At 43.1% G+C, this 18,366-nt stretch overlaps 2 protein-coding genes across 10 annotated transcripts in view; one reads left to right on the top strand and one right to left on the bottom strand.

Annotated features, from left to right (window-relative positions):
- b3gat2 (beta-1,3-glucuronyltransferase 2 (glucuronosyltransferase S)) overlaps positions 1–14,125 on the top strand; it is a 49,159-nt gene extending 35,034 nt beyond the window's left edge. Inside the window, exons 3-4 of the mRNA XM_051426340.1 lie at positions 1,995–2,143; positions 11,031–14,125. Of these exons, the coding sequence (XP_051282300.1) occupies positions 1,995–2,143; positions 11,031–11,117 (236 nt within the window). The 3' untranslated portion in view covers positions 11,118–14,125. The remainder of the gene's footprint in view (positions 1–1,994; positions 2,144–11,030) is intronic.
- Positions 13,857–18,366, bottom strand: part of smap1 (small ArfGAP 1) — a 95,575-nt gene continuing 91,065 nt past the window's right edge. For all 9 annotated transcript variants that reach the window (XM_051426255.1, XM_051426246.1, XM_051426263.1 and 6 more), the window contains one exon: positions 13,857–17,088. In XM_051426255.1, coding sequence (XP_051282215.1) covers positions 16,942–17,088 — 147 coding nt within the window. In that variant the 3' untranslated portion in view covers positions 13,857–16,941. The remainder of the gene's footprint in view (positions 17,089–18,366) is intronic.

Raw genomic sequence — 18,366 nt, 5'->3', positions numbered from 1 at the left:
GTAAGGTTCAGAATACAGTATTTGTCTGTGTGTTAACGCTCTGAACAAGCAGCGCTCCTCACTGTGGCCTCGGTCTAACTGCATTATATAAGTCCTGCACCTCTGTGGAAATACAGCACAGTCATGGCTACAAGTGTGAAGCAATCAATGTCTTCTATCACACAGTTATAATGCCATAAATCATAAAAAGAAAGAGAAAAAGTTGAATTTCTCTGCTAATTTATTTAAACGGTCAAATCTACAAGTCCCACAAGTGTTCCTAATATTGTCTGAAAAGGATTTAAATCGTTGCATGAATCCTTCACCACTGTGTCCCCCCCCAACTTGATCTTTAAAGGTTCAGTGTGTCACATTTAGGGGGATTTATTAGGAGAAATGTAATATAATATTCATAGCTATGTTTTCATTAATGTATAATCACCTAAAAATAAGTAAAGTGTTTTGTTACCTTAGAATGAGACACCACAACTACTCACCGCTAGAAGCCACTAAATCTCACACACTGGTCCTTTAAGCTGATGGGTGAAAGTACGTGGAGGTAAAGATGTTGGACCCAATCACCAACAACTCTTTATTTCTTAAAGTTTTTGATATATAACTGCTAAAATGTGAATTCTCCTGCAGTGGTAATTCATTTCAGATTAGATTTAGGTGAACGTGGGTCTGTATACTGACGCAGAGGGAGGCTGAAAGAGTTACTCAGCAGGCAGAATGAAGGAGAGAAGGTGCTGATGGGATTTGTTTTCAGCCCAGTGGAGGTGAACTGAGGCTGTACAGTGGGGGGGGTCTCCTGTCTCAGAGGACAGGAAACCATAAGAACGTTGTCTCTGGACAGCTGGGGAGAAAAAACAGTCCAGTCAGAATACATTTTGGATTTATAATCATAAAGTCTAATAATCATGAAGTTTTCCTTTGAGAGTGAATGATCTCAGTGTTTTACAACCCTCACAGCTCTGTGTAATGTGTGTACAAGAACTGTAACAACTTTACCCAGTACGTCGCTGTATGTCCAATACATGCATACATCAGCCTCAGCTGCTTCTTTAACATTGTCACTGTGTTAGCCTGCTGCTGTTAGCATTTAGCTCACAGCACTGCTGTACTGTCTTATTGAGCTGCAGTTTAGGTTTTGAGGAGTTGAGTCACTGCACGTATGAGACTGTATCATGCTTTAATTATATTCCCCCACATTAACTGTACATTATTTAACAGACAGAGTAAAGGAAGGCTACCCACGTCCTTATGTAACTGGAGTTCAATCAATTTATGTCTCCTGTCATAGATCTATTCTGTTGTCCGTAGTGTCCACAGCTCCATCTGTGAGCGCTGTGTTCTTTCCCTGAAGAGTCAGCCAGAGGTGGAGGCAAAAAGATGTATAAGGGACACATCATGTGTCACCTTCAGACCTCCGGCCGCCGGGTCAGACAACACATCGGATGTGTGAATGACGTGTTCGGCGTGCACATGCTGATGGGAACGAGTGCAGCAGTAGACGACGCTAGCTTCAGCGTTTGAGTTGAGGTCCTCTGATTCGTCTCTAACGTGGATAATCTGAGTGATGGGACATAGTTTGAGCATTAATCTCACGATCAGAATCTCTTTTCAACCTTCAGACGTACTCCTGCTCGTAGGACAGCTAATATGTTTTTGCTTTCAAAGTAATTACGTGGTGTCAGATTTTCTCCCACTGTTACCAATTTTTCTAATCAGGTTGATTAAATCTGGTTGCAAGCCGGCCATTAATCCCCACCTCTCCTCTGCTGACTTCCCTTTGACTTTCTCATGCTTTCCATCTCATCTATAGTACAATTATGGCAGGAAAATGGCAGAGCCCTGTGGTAAATGCATTTCATATCAGCCATATCATAGTCATTAGATACGCTAATGCACTCTATCACTTTCTGCTGTGATTATAATAGACCTATAATGTGCTGTTAATCCATGCTGGCTGACCATGCTCCCTCCCTCTCCCTCCCTCCCTCTCTCTCTCTCAGGTTTCGCGGTGAACCTCCAGGTGATCCTGGCGAACCCGCGGGCGCAGTTCAAGCGGCGCGGCTCCCAGCCGGGGATGCAGGAGTCCGACTTCCTCAAGCAGATCACCAAGGTCACCGAGCTGGAGCCCAAGGCCAACAACTGCACCCGGGTCAGTAAGCAGGCACCGCCGACGTTGTCCTGGCCAAAATAATCCTGATATTATCTCGATAAGCATTAAACAGACAATTTTCACATGTAATAAAGGATAAACAGGTGTTATGAAAGATGCTAATTAAGATTCTGAAGATAAACATATTTATATTTGTATGAGGAGTATGAATTTATGTAGAAACTTTCTATGGAAACCCACCTCACTCTGCCAGTAAAACTTAAAAATATAAATATATAAATGTTCATGTTAAGTGAAAAATTCTGAGATAAAAAGCAGAATTTTCATAATTTTGACATTTTAATTCATCTTAATTTCCATTTTTTAAACTTTTAATTTCCTTTTATCTCCTAATTATGACATTTTTCTCTTTATTTTGACTTTTTCTATCATCATTTTGACTTTCATTCTGATATGACAAGTCTTATTAATAATATCTTATATTTGTATTTTATTGGCAGAAACAGTCGGTATAAATCTGAATACAGATATTTTAGGGAGAGCAATATTTAATTTCTATTCTCTATAAAATGAAGGTGATTTTTCTCCATTTGACTTCCACAGTCCCTGCTGTTTGATTATTGTGGATCAGTAATGTAATAAGTTTGTTATCAGACGGCGTTGACCTGCCTGTTGGGGGGGGCACACACTGGAGTTAAATACATTTATTTGGCACCTTGTGTGTTTGTGTGTGGGATATTAAACCGCAGTCATAATAATGGCTACCATCACAGCAGTAACTAACCATGGGGCATCTCTCCCCACTATTGACAGCATGAGTCATGCTTTAAGCTGGTGGCATTGGCTAAACTTAGACACACACAGCTTGAATTGGATAGAAATGGTGTTATAGCGCTATCAATTCTAGTTGTGTGCTTAGACAGCTTAGATCGATGCAGCTCATCTCAAATCACCACAGCCCCTGTTGGCACTTGGTTTTATGAAGCCACTCATCCTCTTGACAACCATCACAGAGCCGCCTTAAAGGACTTTTTGTGACAAATGGATTCTATTACGTTTTTACCTTTTTAAAGGAATATGTGGGCTGAAAGTGTCAGCTGTTCCAAACACGCTGTGAGCAGAAATTCATTTACAGGCTTTTTGTTTTATAAAGTGTGAATGACCTTTTCTGATACTGTTTTAGCCCCGTTAGAGCCTGATAATCAGACTGAACCGTCATTTAATTCCACGTCATTATTTAGTGTGACGTTGTGTTCGTTTACTGTTTGGGAGGAGGGATTATTCAGCTCCAAGCAACCAGCAGTGCAGATTCCAGGGTTGTATAAGTCCACTTACAGAAGCATGTATAGCTGTATCAATCTTCCACGCTCGTCTCCCCTTCTGTAGGCAGTTCTTCTGTTGCTCTTTTTCTGGTTCTGACACAAAATGACGGCACCCCCCCACCCCTTCGTAATCCTGCCTATAAAGCTGTGGCTGGCTGAGTCTGGCCCGGTTTCAGACTTCTGCTGCAATTCAGAGGTTTAAAAAAGGGAACCAGTGAAACTGACGAACGCACTACCTGAATAAACTGACAGATCTCTCTGGATTTAAACACTGTCGGAAACATTTAATGGAGGTGAACACTCACACAGATGCCGGTGTTCAGTTGTTGCATTAGTTATTTGCAGGTGAAAGTGGATGTATGAAGAGGAGGAAGGGGGGTCAGGGGTCTAGGTTTCTCTGCTGCACTCCAGCTGATGGTAAAGCAAACAACATCACAACTGTTGGTTCACTGCAGTCAGTTCAAGCTGTGTGACTGCAGCATGTGGTTTTAGTTCGGGCCAGTAGAATTAGTTAAATGAATTATTTTACGCTGGTAGCCAAGTCTCCATCCTCCTCCTCCTCCTCCTCCTCTCCCCTCATTACACTGCAAACTGTAAGCAGCTGCTTCGCCCGATTCAACACGAGAGAGATCTGAATGTGCAGTTTCACAGGTCACATGGTTGCACTTTAAGTCCCTGGTGGGTTATGGGTAACTGTTTCCTGCAGGGAAAAGGATAAAGACCCCCGGAGCTGCTGGATCATCACTTACAGCTGGCTGCCACCGCCGCTGCTGCCGCCGCCGCCGCCACAGACAGCTCTGTGTTGAAGCTATCATCATCATTATCAGGCCCATTACGCTAATGGAGGAGCCCTGCCGCTGATATTAATACAGGCCATTAGCAGGCTGTGACATCATCAGTCATCCCCCGGCAACGCGCAGACTGGAGGACGTGACATCAGCATTCATCACGTCACAGCGGGATGTGACATCATCACTCATAAAGCCGCCGCGGTGCAGTCAGAAGACGTGACTGCGTTTATCCAGAGATTGTAACTCACAGCCGGCGCCATCATCACCGAGAGACGCCATCATCACCGAGAGACGCTTCTCTCAACAAATACTGTCAGTGTGATTCAATTAACACAACCATCAATGCCTTTACCTGGTACAGAGTCCATGCTGCACGTCTTCCTCCCTCCCCCCCTTTCCTCTCGATCTTCACTTGTCCTATCAAAATAAAAGCATACAAAGCCTCAAAAATATCTTAAAAGTTAGTATGCATTGTTCCACCTGCTGAATGTTTCCATCTTCCAAGCTAGTTTCCTGCTTTGTGGCGTGCACGAGTCCAAATTAATCCAGATTGGATTTCAAATCAGTAGGGTAGTAAGGTTGTAACTAATTATTTTGTGGGGTAACTGTAATATTATTACCAGTAATCCAGTACTGCCCCAACACTGAACAACGCACGCTGACATGAACGTGAACCGATATTATCCTGACAGTCAACCGTCAATCAATCTTTAAGAGTCTGCTAACACTAAATTAACCTTCGTAACAACTTTAAGGATTTTATTGTGAATTTTGCACAAAAAAATTACAAAAATTATCAATATTTCAGTTAAACTGTTTTTTTTTTGTTTGCATTTTTATAGTAACTGTAGCGTAAATGCATAAATAATAACTTTATTGGTTTTTAAAACAAAGTGCTTTATATATACTCACAAAATAGCAGCAATAAAGAATAAGATTAAAACAATATGAGGTGGACAGAATACAACCAAAAACACACCAATCAGAGAAACTGTTAAAGAGAGACACATAACAGTGTGCACCGCGTATGTTGGAAGAACCACTGAACACTGTGCTGTTAGTTGGTGTAGTTGGTTTTAATGGTTGAACCCACAGACCGACGTAAAGAGACCAACAGCAGCGATTTATAGAGAAAATGGCCGAAATATGGAGATACAAGGTTTCCACCCGACAGTGATGATATGTATCAGACGAGAAGAGGAAGTAAAGTGATTAATGACTCTCACCTCCAGCTATCAGCAATGATCAGTATTTAATTCTCCTCGGGGCAGCAACGTAACGCAGCAGCTGAGAGGAACACACGTCCCCCCAAACACTCCCTAATCACCCTCATTATCTCTCTGTAGCATCCATCCAGTATCACGGGAACAGATCCAGGTTCAGGAGGGGGGGCACTCCCTGGGGCTCGATCGCCCCCCAGGGCTCAGTTTAAAGTCAGATTAAATGAAAAATGCCTTTTTAAGCCGGTAAGATCACTTCCACACTCATATTGCCTGTTTTTATGCCAAAAAGTCCATCGAGACATTTTCTCCCTGTGAACCACAATCAGTGTTCAAAAGTAATATTACTTCACTTATTACTTCCTGCCAACAGTAATTAGTTACACTACTAGTTTATATTACTTTCCTGCTACTCCCCATAAGATCAAAGTAATGGAATATTTGCAGCTGCTGAATGTTTCCATCTTACAAACTAGTTTCCTCCACGATTACAAAAATGAATCAAAGGATGTGATTGTGAGCAAGTGCTGGAAAATCCTCCTGGAAAAGGTCCTGGAAAATGACTTTTTAAAAAGAGCGGGAACCTTGTTTTAGCAACACAGAGCAACAAGATTCATTAGTTAGCTAACTAGCGCGACAAGCCCCCCCTCCCCTTTTAAATCGATCCCCTTCGATCTTTCGGTGTATGTCTTCTCCTGTGGATGCGTGAAGCTTATTATTTGGTTCTTTGTACAACGAGATGTGGCCACATGAGAGACCAGTGAACCTCAGTTTGAACCAACCTGTTTATATTCATTTAGACAGAAGGAAAAAGAAACCCCACCCAGGTCAGAAGGTGCTGTTTACCTGTATTATTTTCTGTATGAGGCTGGGATGTAGCTGCAGCAATGACTCAGGCCACCAGCGGGTGTTCCTCTCCAGTGTTCCTCAGCTTTCCATCAGCTCTGGAGGTGACAGAAAGAGGCCGTGAAGGTGCGACCGTGGCGGTTCGCTGCTGTTTATTTACAGTGTAGCTGCGATCATCCGGCCTGCGCCTGCTGCCGGTAAATGCCGCAGGGTCAATTCTTAATGTTTTTAATAATGCACGAGGTTAGAGGCTTCCTCGTACAATCGGTGACCAGCTCTCCCTCTCTCAGCAGGCGGCGGGGGTGATGAGGTCCTGACTCACCCCGACTCGGCTGTGTGGTGATGGAAACGCGGTGGCAGCATTTGTCAGATGTTTGTTGGATTCAGAGTTCATTACAGCGCCAGCTTTTGTAGTGTTTGGACACATTCTGCCACCGGCTGGAGCAGGTTTCTTTCGGGGGGGAAAAGTTCACTCAGGAAATTCTGTTCACTGCTACAGAACGTTTTATATCAAAGAGAAATGGTTTGAATTATTCCGAAAAACATTATTTCTTCCTTTCTAAGTCCAGGTGAAAAGAGAAATGACTTTTTAACACAGAAAGATTGCATCTGTTATATTGTGGCCCTATTTAACAATGTAGGCCAAAACATCCACAGAGATCTCCTCTCCAACATATAGAAGCCAGTTAAATAAAAAATAAGATGAAAACTTGATTAATAAAAAAAGTTCATGTTAAGTAGAAATGATTAGATAAAAAGTCAAAATTAGGAGATGAGATTTTAATTTGCTGGCCGAAGTGGGCTTCCATACCAAACCCATCAAAATCACTAAAACACTGAATAAAGCAGTTCCACCTTAACAATCACCGCTTCTCCCACGCTGTTGGACAGACAAAGGACGTCCCGGAGGGGCTGCGAGCCGAGCTGCTGCTAACGTTAGCTCAGCTTGTTTCTCTGATCACTTCAGATCCAGACGTCTGATGAATCTAGAGTTAAAAAGCACCAAGATCTAAACAGTGGATGGTAACAATGTGGCTTCAGACTGGATCAACAGTCAATGTATGACAGCCTCTGGCAGACAACCACAACGCTGAGGCGCAGCATTACCTGAATACATGTAGAGAACATTGTGTTTATAGAGTTTTTAATGCCAGAAATGTTACGTATTATAGATTTAAACTATTTTTGGGGAATCAATCAAGCTTTATTCAAATCCGCAGAGAAGGAAATCCAAAAGGATTTTTTTAAAGAGCTGAGACAATAATATACAGTACATTACATCACTGAATGACATCATCAGAGATTGTTAATAGCCGTATTGATCAGTGAAGTTAAATCCTGAGAACTGTAAATATCGGTGCTTCGGTTGCGATATCGATGCCCTCTCCAGCAGCTGTGACACACCCGCGCTGCAGGCTCTCTTTCCACTTTGAGGAAGGTATCTAGGATCAGATCACAGAGCCCGAATCCCGACCTTGACAATGGAGGGCAGAAATGCTCGTCTGATGGCCGGGTCGGTATCTGGAGACAACTGACAGGAGCCGTGATGTAGTTAGAGCAGCAGAGTAATGGCAACAGACAGCAGTGACAGGACAAGAGAGGAGAGGGAAGGCAGGAACAGATGGAGACAGATGATAGCACAGGAGGAAAATGAGATAGAGAGGAGGAGAGGAGGGAAAGTAAAAGCCTGTGTAGAGAAAGAGGGGGATAGCTAGATGAATTGACTGAAGGTGGAGTTAAAAAGGAAGAAAGGAAAGTGACACAGGGACGTCTGGAACACCACCGCTGTCTATTTCATTTGCATTGGCTTTCAGGTTTAAACTTCATTTTAGTTTTATTAATGCGACTAAAACACTTCCCTCCAGCACGAGATCTGGTTCTGGGGGGATCTGATCCTCAAAACCCTCAAACTGATTTGATGCATTTTCCCTCTCTGTCCCATTAAAGGATCATTCGGAAGTCTATTCTTAGAAACAGCAGGTGACAAAAACAAGTCTCAAGTTCTTAAAGTGCTCAGAGCTGAGGAAGACTAATGGACCCAGTGGTGTGATTGTTTGATTTAATCTTACTTACTTTTATTTTTTGTATTTACTTTTCATTTATTGGATCATTTTTCTGTCAGGAGTTGTCACGTTTTCCAAGTTTGAACCCGTCAGTGTGCGACCACGCCCTTTATTGTGCATTATTATAATCTGAATGGGTGAGTTATATAAAAACTGGTGTCATTATTATTTATTAAACACCACCGTAGGTGGTAGTTCCATTGTTTGATAAAACTGTCTCACACACGCAGGTTAGCCGGACTCTGACTTATTCTATGATGTTGTTGTGTGCACACAGTTTTCCTGTGCAATGAGGGATTACTACAAACACTTTTATCTCCAAATAAAGGGTTAGGTAATCCTCCCGGATCTCGGCACTAGGCCGATAAATTTTAGATTTTAGATATATGTATTATTTATATATTTTTTCTTTTTGCAGATATATTGGTATCAGTGAAGCGGGAAAACATTTATTGAATAATACTCAAATTTGTGGGATTCTTTTCAAAAATCATGTTCCTGTCATGTGTTTGTTTTATTAAACAGAAGGCTGATTCAGTTATCACCTTATTATCGGGCTATATCCGATGTGCAGCACTACGGTTGAGTATCCGGTACACATAATGTCTATATCCGTTCTCATAAACTTTCTTACTCTTGTGATCAGAACCATCGCTCTGAAGAATAATTCTGTGAATAGTTTTCTAATAAATACTGGTGGTCAACCCATATCAACACATTAGCCCCGCCCACTCCAGGTTTAAGCACCACCCACGTCCAATTAAGCCACACCCGCTCCGAGGACTGTAGACTTTAAGTGCAGTCATCCAAGAGGTTATTTTGAGGTAAAACTAAAAACTGTTGCTACCCAATCATCCAGTTCCTCCTCCTGATGGGGAGGAACTGGCCTCTCCTCGACTTATTCCATTAAGGCAAAAAGAAAAACCTAACCTGGTAAAGCTTTTTGTCTCCAGGTTGCCTCAGGGAGGAAGAGCAGGAGAGCGTGCGGGGGGGAGAGGTAAAAACTAGAGCAGAGCCATGAGAGAAAAAGTGGACGTGATGAATGAGGAAAATAGAGAGAAAACCAGGAGCAAGGAGGAAGAGAGGTGTGTGAGTCCAGGGGAACGGGGAGGGCACAGACTCACATTCAGTGCCATTTTCCCCACAGCTCTGGAGCGATGCTTTAGTGGCTGCTACATTAGCCTCGTTAGATATGCAAAGTGGGCCAATTAGCAGCACAGTGTGCAGGAAGTGACACGTTCCACCTGAAGAAGCCCAGAAACAACAGCAGCCAGCAATAAATCACGCCTCTGTGAACCCGTTCCTCTTTGGACACAGAAATGTCACACTTGAATTATAAACTCATTAGCTATTCGCTAAAAAAAAACATCCTTAATCCAAATAACTTCACTATAATCTCCAGAGAATGAAACTCGCCCTTTCCTTCAGGAAAATCAGAATCTTTGCATCCGCGGCGTGTTTTCTCACCAACATATTGCTGTGAAATTGGCTGCAAACACAAGACAAACAGCTGCAGCGAGGTACGTGCTGCTTTTGATTTGATCCATTTCAGGAGGTGTCAGGCTGTTTCCTGTGTGTGTGGAATCCCTCCCGGCAGACCCGAGCATCAAATTCAACAGCAGGAGGATACAATGCAATCTGTTTCAAAGAATACAGCAGTGTCTTTCATTTGACAGATATTTCATCAGAGCATCATCAAGCAATGAAGCCTTTACTTCAGAAAGTCTTTCCAGCGAGGGGAATGCAACTTCCCCACCAGCTTTAGACCAATATAGTCCAATCCAATCCAATCCAACAGTGGAATATACTGAAGTGTGCTTCATTCCGCCCGTCTCTGATCTTTGTGTCAATATCTCTTAACACCCATGTGGATCTGAAGGGACTCGTTAGCAGTTCTGATCACATGTAATTATCATCCCAGGAGAAACGTTTGTCTTTTGATGAGAGACACAGACAGATCTGTGATCTGCCGCTAACATTACACATATTCTTGTGTCTTTTCTGAGCATCGTGCTTCTACTGTTCGGATCCGTTCGGACTGTCCTCGGGTCCCTCTGGGATCAGATCTCTCTTATTTAGAAGATGACTTTACGCAGGTTGGGTTTAATAAGGTCTTCAATGTTCAGTGTTTAGTTTCCTTTTATTTAGAAAGATCTGTGTATCAATCCCTCACTGTACAGTGACTGTCTACTGTAGGTGAAAGGGGAACTATGGAGGACATTTACAGCTAGAGACGCACCGATACCGATCAGCAGCATCGAGGGTCGGATCAGATACTGTGCTCATGTGCTGGTAATCATAAAACTACTTTGATCGCGCTCTATGGCAACGTGACGTTAGTTGGAGAACTACATTGTGTACATCCATGTTTAGCACATTGCTACTGTCAATCAGTTGTGTATGTTGCTCCACAGCACTAACCTGCACTGGGTGCCTTTAACTGGAGTATTTAAATACTGTGTCATTACTGGTAGCAGACACAAACAAATTAAGGCTTTGAGCCAAAGAAATATCAATTGAACTTTTATCATCCACAGTATCAGTGAAGCTCTGCCTTCCACCTGCAACCGTGCCGTATTTATTTTAGCACAACAGCCTGTTCATTCTTTATTTAGTAGCCAGTGTTTCCACTGTCAGCAGATTTTCTCATCCTTTCTTCTTCTTCTTCTTCTTCTGTTTTTCAGGTGCTGGTTTGGCACACTCGCACAGAGAAACCGCATCTCGCAAATGAGCCCAAACATCGGAAGGACACTGTGGTCATCGAGGTGTGAGGGGACGAGCTGAGCAGCGGATCCAGAAGCCGACTGTAGCTGGCCATCATCTCTTGGCTGGGACTAACGATAGCTCTCTCTCCTTATCGGTCGCATACAATCTGTTCACGAAGAACACAGACTCTGAGGAGCTGTGTGATTCAACACTTCTGGCTGTCTGTCAAACTCTAAGAACTGGACAGCACCAAAAAAACGTTCGTTTTACAAACTGGGATGACTCGTTTCCAACGTCCACGGCTTGCTGATGTAAAAAAACTAAAATGTAATTGTAAAAAAATTTCATGTTGCTGAATTGAAAAGTGCCATGTAAATCATTAATGTCATTTTTAGTCAATACATCGTCAGAGTAACTGTGGTGCAGATTACAGTGCTATTGTGATGCTGTTTCCTGTCTGTGCATTAAGAACGAAGCTGGTATCAGGATGCTGTTTGCAGTGGTTCAGAATTAACATTAAAAGCCAAAATGCAGGTAAATTTTGAGTTTGGCTGAAAAATAAATTGGGGTTATCGGCGAGATGTCCGGTAAATGATTTAGGGACAGATTTTCATCACTTTATGTTTTTTATATGTAGTGGCTGGGACTAATGTGACCCTCACTGTCCACCGTATCAAATCAAAGCAGCTCAAGATGATCTAGCGCAGTGGTTCCCAACCTTTTTCTTTAAGGAACCCCTTTTCTATCATTAATAAACTGACTCAGTGACATATTTTATAGATATTTCATATTCAAAACTGTGCAATGAACTCAAACAGTGAACTACTTGTGTAAAACCAGAGATTTGGATGAATTTTGAGCAGATCATTTCCTGTTTAGGGAACTTTTTATACAATTCTCTGTCTGTATTCTGTATTTTTTTTATAATTGTTAACAATCATACAGACTTAATCAGCTTCTTTTCTGACAAATTCAGTGTTTTCTTCTCATTGTTCTTCTAGAGAATTTTCTTTACATTCATTTTTCTTCACAGAAGTGAACCAAATGTTGAGTTATAGGCCTACTGTTTATATTTTTTAAGTTTTCCTACATGCCTTAAAATCAAGAAGGCCTCACGACCCCCACAAAGCTTTGGCGCCCCCTAGTATAGGGACCCCCAGGTCGGGAACCACTGCTCTAGCACTTTCTACACAAGGTCTATATGTTTACTGTAAGAAACATCTGCATTACATGTTATTTGAGATGTAGCGACACCAAAATGAAAGACATGGAGACAAGGAGATCGAGGTCCTGCAAGAGGCGACCTCTGGGCGACACTGAAGCCCCAAACTCCAGGCTAAAATATTAAGGTTCAGAAAGGCTTAAAACTTGAGGGAGCTACTTTAAGTCAAATCATGCATGAGGCAGTTTTACGGCCGTTTTTTGGCAGAATTTTCTCGGTTTACCTGCTATTGGCACATGAGCCACAAAGTTCATTTTGGACCCTGCTGTTATATAACGTAGCTAGTTTATCATAAAGACTGTAAAGAGCTAGCGTCACACTATCCAGAGTTCAAGAATATGTCTACCAGCACCTCATTTATTTAACCTGTACATGAGCAGAAAAGTAGAACCAACTATTTGTGGATTTAGGGGAAGTTACGTGTTGTAACTACAGCTTTGGGAACAGACAGATGAACTGTTCATTCAGAAATATCCCCAACAACTCCCTGTAAAATTCAATTGTGATTTTTACACTACAATTAGTTATTGATGTGTTAATTAGCTTTAATTAGCTTTAACCACAACCTCCAGCTCTGTACTTAAAGAAAGATGTTGGCAGTTTTTCTCACGTCACATTCAGAATGAAGGCAAGTTAGTGAATTTCCTAAAATATTGATTTGTTTTTAACCATTGACATATAAAAGATGGACGTTGCAAAGCCAAAATATTCGGATATAGGTCATAAAGCCTGCTGCCTCCATGTTACCAGATGGGACAAAAATCTAAGTAAAATAAATTTTTCCCAAAAGATGATTTCTGGTATCTCATCACACGTATGTTCAAGTGTTTTTCTATAATTTTTCTGATAAGTTTGGTTTTAATTAATGATTTATTAGTTATTTGAAGCTATAAAAAGCGATTGACTCGGCCGGGTGAAAGATGGCAGAAGCCGTATCCGGGATATTTTGGGTGTGGAGACGTCCATCTTTCTATGTGTAACCCCTTTCCCACCACTCCCACTGAGCTGATTAAAATGTTGCAACGGAATTCTTTACATCAGCTTTTCACGCTGTTTTATCATCTGCAAATGTTTTAGGTTTGTTTGTTCTGTCTTCACGGTGGTTGATACCTGGAAGACACCAATTTAGAGGCCGACACACAGCTAGGTTCCCCAGCTCTAGTCTTCTTTATTTAAATCAATCAGAATAATGTCTCAGAGTTAATGTGGGAATGATTTATTAATGCACAAACGCTGTGTCCTCAACTCATCGTATGTGATGAACTGGACCGACCTTTTCCTCTTTCTGTGAAGTATGTGATCAGGTTTGGAAAAATGCCCCACGTGAAGGAACTAGTAAGATCCCTCCTGACAAGCTGCCATCAATAATGAAGAGTCTGTGGGCTGACAACAAAGAAAACTCACCTCTCAAGTAAACTCACCTGCCAGCGGAGGAATAAAAAGGAACTGGATATAAGCAGCGTATCAGACAGGCCTGCATGTGAAAGGGCCGCTTCCTTCAGTGAACGTTAACGCCAGTGTTGTACTGGCGCTTAAAGAGGACTGTGTCGGTGTGCCATGGGAATAAAAAACGCATTCAATCCAGGATTCAACAGCCTTTATTTCAAATGACCCTCTTGTAAAACTTGGAACAGAAAAAAAAAGAAGCAAACGAATAAAATTCCCAAAAGATAAAACAGTACTTTTACAGTTAAAAGAGTCATTGGACAGGTGAACACAGAAAAATTCCTGTATATATATATATCTTTTTTTTTTGAATGCACGGAAACCACTTTTTTTTTGTTCTCTGTACTAGGCACCAGAAAATGTAAACACATTGGAAATAAACCTGGAGGACGTTAGATTTATTGAGCCTGTGTGTACGAGTGCTACGGTTATTGCATGGCAGAAGGACCCTGTGTGTACGGACGTTAATCTCTGCGTCGGCGCTCGGCAGTGTGGTCGTAACTGTGTGTGTGTTTCCTGTTCTTACTGCCAATAAAACAAGGACTGGACAGTGGTGATGGGACCCATCCAGCAGTTTCATACAGGTCCCCTTTTTGCAAGCACTGTCCAATCCTCTTCCTCGTCCCTGCCCGTCTTAGCCCTCTGATTGGTCGTCCAGGTTTATTTGCTTCAGACTTAACTGTGCTTCTCTTGTACTGCACACAACGAAACACCACAATAAAGATGGCGGATGGCAGAACGTACGGTGAGAGCGTCACATATGAAGAGGAGAAACATTTCGGGGTGTCCGATTTTAAAATAATAATAATAATTGAGGAAATCCCGCCCTGCAGTGGTTATCCGGCAGTTCACTGGTCTCTGCTGCGATCTGAGAGGTAGAACTCAGAACACAGCGAGAGACGCAGTACCTGCTCTGCTATTTAAAGTGCAGTGAAGACAAACCGCTGTGATTCCAGTGGTGCTTTCATTCGCTCGGGGAGCGCTGGGGAAAACGGTTCGTTTCAACAACAAGGAATGTCTTAACTGGGTTGGAGCGCGGTTTCTAGTCAACTCGGCTCGTCTGGGTTTAAAACACTTCAAAAACACCACAGCGTTGCTACCACAGACACTCAGGGGACCCGGGGGCCGTCCAGCAATTACTGAGACTCGAAGGGAGTCGTTGGCATTTGGAGTTTTGGGTTGTTTTTAAACCAGCGAGCAGGATGGGAAACAGGGTCGGGCCAATATATCCGCCTGCTGATAAAACTACTGATACTGGAACAGTGGCCAGAAGGTGTTGCCACAGCCAGTGTAGTGTATATACATCAGTGGTTCCCAACCGGTTTTGGCTTTTGGCCCTTAAAGCAAAGGAATGTGTAGTTGCGATGAGGCAATAAATTGAATTAAATGTAACGTGACAGATGGTTGGCTTCTTTAGCTGTCTTGAGTTACAGCAGTCCCTTAAACTGTGATATAAATGCTGCAGTTTCCAGCACTGTGTGACTCCAGATGGCCGGCTGTAGTTGTCTTGTAACAAATCCAGAATCTACTAAAGTTTTGGACTCAAGAAGGACTCCACACACTGATCGGGGCTTTTGGTTTGTGTTTGTTGATGAGACACTATCCTCGTTGTTGGAGACAAAGCTACGGGAGTGAACAGTGTGCTGTTATCGCTTTGTTCAGTCTGTGCTCACATGTCTAAGTATGGAGCTAGACTCTCGAGATGATTAGCTTAGCTTAGCATAAATACTAGAAGCAGGGGTCAAACTGTTCCAGCACACTCCCTAAAAGTAGTGGTGTAACTACTTCTCGACTTTTAAAAGATGGACGCTGCCTCTCTGTTTTTTTGTAATGAAACTGCAGGACAAAGTGTAGTAGCTGCTTTTATTTGGGTAAGCAACGTGTTCCAGTGAGAATAAAATTGCGAGTAGTTTGGTGACGTATGGCTCAACGTTTTGCACAGGCTCCCAGGAAACTACAATAATTGGTCCGATTTTGTTAAAGCTGCAGTAGGTCATTTTTAGAAATATAGCTTTTTGTCATATTTGCTGAAACTTTCACTTTATTCTCACAGTAGAACATGAATGAATCCCAAAGCGTCTGTACTGGACGCCCTGGGAATGAGACTCAACAATCAACTCTCTTGCCTCTCTTGTCTCTCTCAAGCCTCCAACCCAAACGTCTTTACGTCTTTCATCCGGCCCCGGTGGATTCTTGTAAATGTCATTAGGAGAACTAGAACGATGCAGAAGAACCTGTTTTTTTCACAGATTATCTGTCTCATGTTCTACTGTCGGGATATAGTTATTTTTTATAAAAATGACCCACTGCAGCTTTAAGATGAATAGTTCACGCTCCAGTATTTCACAATTAAGAAGCAAATATTCAGAAAAATAATTAGGAACCACTGCTGTATACAGTCTGCTGGGGGAGAACACCTGGTTGTAATGAGACACTGTTGGACGTAATACGAGGAAAATGGTCCAATTACGTAACAATGACTCAATGAATCAGTGCAAAGTAACGTCTATACTGTCAACCTTAAAGTAAACTGATGCCCCCCCAGTGGAGTGTCACATGATGAAGAGAACTCAAACAAAACAAAGTCATGGAGAGTCGGAGCGTCACCCTCTCTCCTATGGCTCTGAAGAAAGTGGAGGGTTCACATCTTATTCACATAAATACAGTGCTGTTCAGACGATTATCTGCTACGAGGCTCTGCTCGCCCTACAGAGAGGGGGAGGGAGGGGAGAGGAGGAGGAGGAGGAGGAGGGGGGAGGGTTTACAATATACACAGCAGAGAGAGAGAGAGAGGAGGGGGTGAGGACAGGGTAGCATAGACCAACCACAAGATAGCCATATCTACTGTAGGTACTGACAGACTATTCACTAACTATCCATTTGGTACTGATATAATGTTACTAGAATAGACACTAGCAGTTATTGGTCCAGCAGCTTTCTGGTTTTTGTCTCTTTCTTCAGACAACAACACCCAAAGGAAACCAAAAGAGGAAATAAAGACGGGAAAGCTGCCAGTCTTTCTTTTTTTTTTCTCCCACTCCATCCAGTGTGATCTTTCTTTAAAGGAACCACGGTGAAGGTGTGCAGGGTTTGGGAGGGGCGTTGAGGGCAGGTACACCGCCCCCTGCTGTGCGTTCTTTACTCTGTGAGGAGATGGGTGGGTCAGGCCCCTCCCTCCCTCTCCCCCCCCACACACACTCATCCTCTGGACCCCCCTCTCGTCACTTCCACAGCTGAGTGCTGAGGGTCTGGCCGGAAGCTGCCGGTGGAGCCGCGGGCCAACCAGCCGCGGGGGCCCCTGACTGGCTGAAAGTGGCTGGCACAGGCCCTCCACCGCTCATGGCCATGCCTGACATCTGCTGGGTCATCTGAGCGAGAAAAGAAAGGGGGAGAGAGAGAGAGAGAGAGAGAGAGAGAGAGAGAGAGAGAGAGGGAGGGAGGGAGAGGGGGGAGGGAAGCGTTAGAATTCATCAGAGCAAACTGAGACAGCTACTCCCTCGTCCCGTGAGCTGGGGGGCTTCTCTCCATCCTCCATTCCTCGCTTCTTACCTTCTTAAAGGCTTCGGGCCTCCCCTGCTCCCTGCCCTCTCCTCCCACCCACTCCCCTCTTCCCTGCTCACCTCCCAACTCTTCACCCCCCCATCCACCTCCACTGCTCCCCTGCTCGCCTGCCTCCCTCCATCCTGTCTTATCTATTATTAATGTGCTCTGGTGCAGCGTTGCTCGCTTATCTGGTCATCTGAGAGCTCTGTGTGTGTGTGTATGTGTGTGTGCATGTGTGTGCATGTGTGTGCATATGTGTGCGTGTGTGTGTGAGTGGTTATGTGACGGCCAAACCTGGACATACATGCAACCAATCACCCGTTCATCAACTCATTCCATTACGTCTTCCTGCACAATATGCTGCTCAGCATCCCCCCCCCCCCCCCCCCCCCCCCCCCACCTCCACTGTTCAGAGGCAGCGACGTGTGTGTGTGTGTGTGTGTGTGTGTGTGTGTGTGTGTGTGTGTGTGTGTGTGTGTGTGTGTGTCTCAGTGGTGATTTATGATCTCTCATTAACCTCCCCAGTTGTCAAGATTGCTGACAACAGTTTTGAGTGCCGAGTGCAACCACACACACACACACACACACACACACACACACACACACTGGACACACACACACACACACACTGGACACACACACACACACACACTGGACACACACACACACACACACACACACACACTCAAATAATGTTCTTGTTCCTACAGTTTGATGTTTGAATGATACATGTGCACATTATTTTAAGGGGCGGTGCCTACAAGCATTATTAGTGACATCACAAATAATTAATTTTTAATGAGGCGGAAGGAGGAGAGGACTTTTTAAAGATTTTAATGTGGACGTGTTAAGAATTTCTATTTTTGCTGTTCTGAGAGAATAAAGTGCTGTTAGCTGATGAGTCGATAATATATAATATATAGAGAATATAATCATTTAAAGAAGAGTTAGTTATGAGTCTGTGTCCGTTTGCCTGAGTACTTTCACATCCGCCTCTTTACTGAAGCTAATGGATGAAAATGACTGTACACACGGTGGAAGATCTGATTTGACAGACTACGTATATATCCAGTTTAACTTGTTGTTAATAACAGTGTCATGGT

This window comes from Dicentrarchus labrax, unplaced genomic scaffold (genome assembly GCF_905237075.1).
Source record: "Dicentrarchus labrax unplaced genomic scaffold, dlabrax2021, whole genome shotgun sequence".
Lineage (NCBI taxonomy): Eukaryota > Metazoa > Chordata > Actinopteri > Moronidae > Dicentrarchus > Dicentrarchus labrax.
The sequence above is the reverse complement of the archived record's forward strand: the minus strand, read 5'-3'. Positions and strand labels throughout refer to the sequence as shown.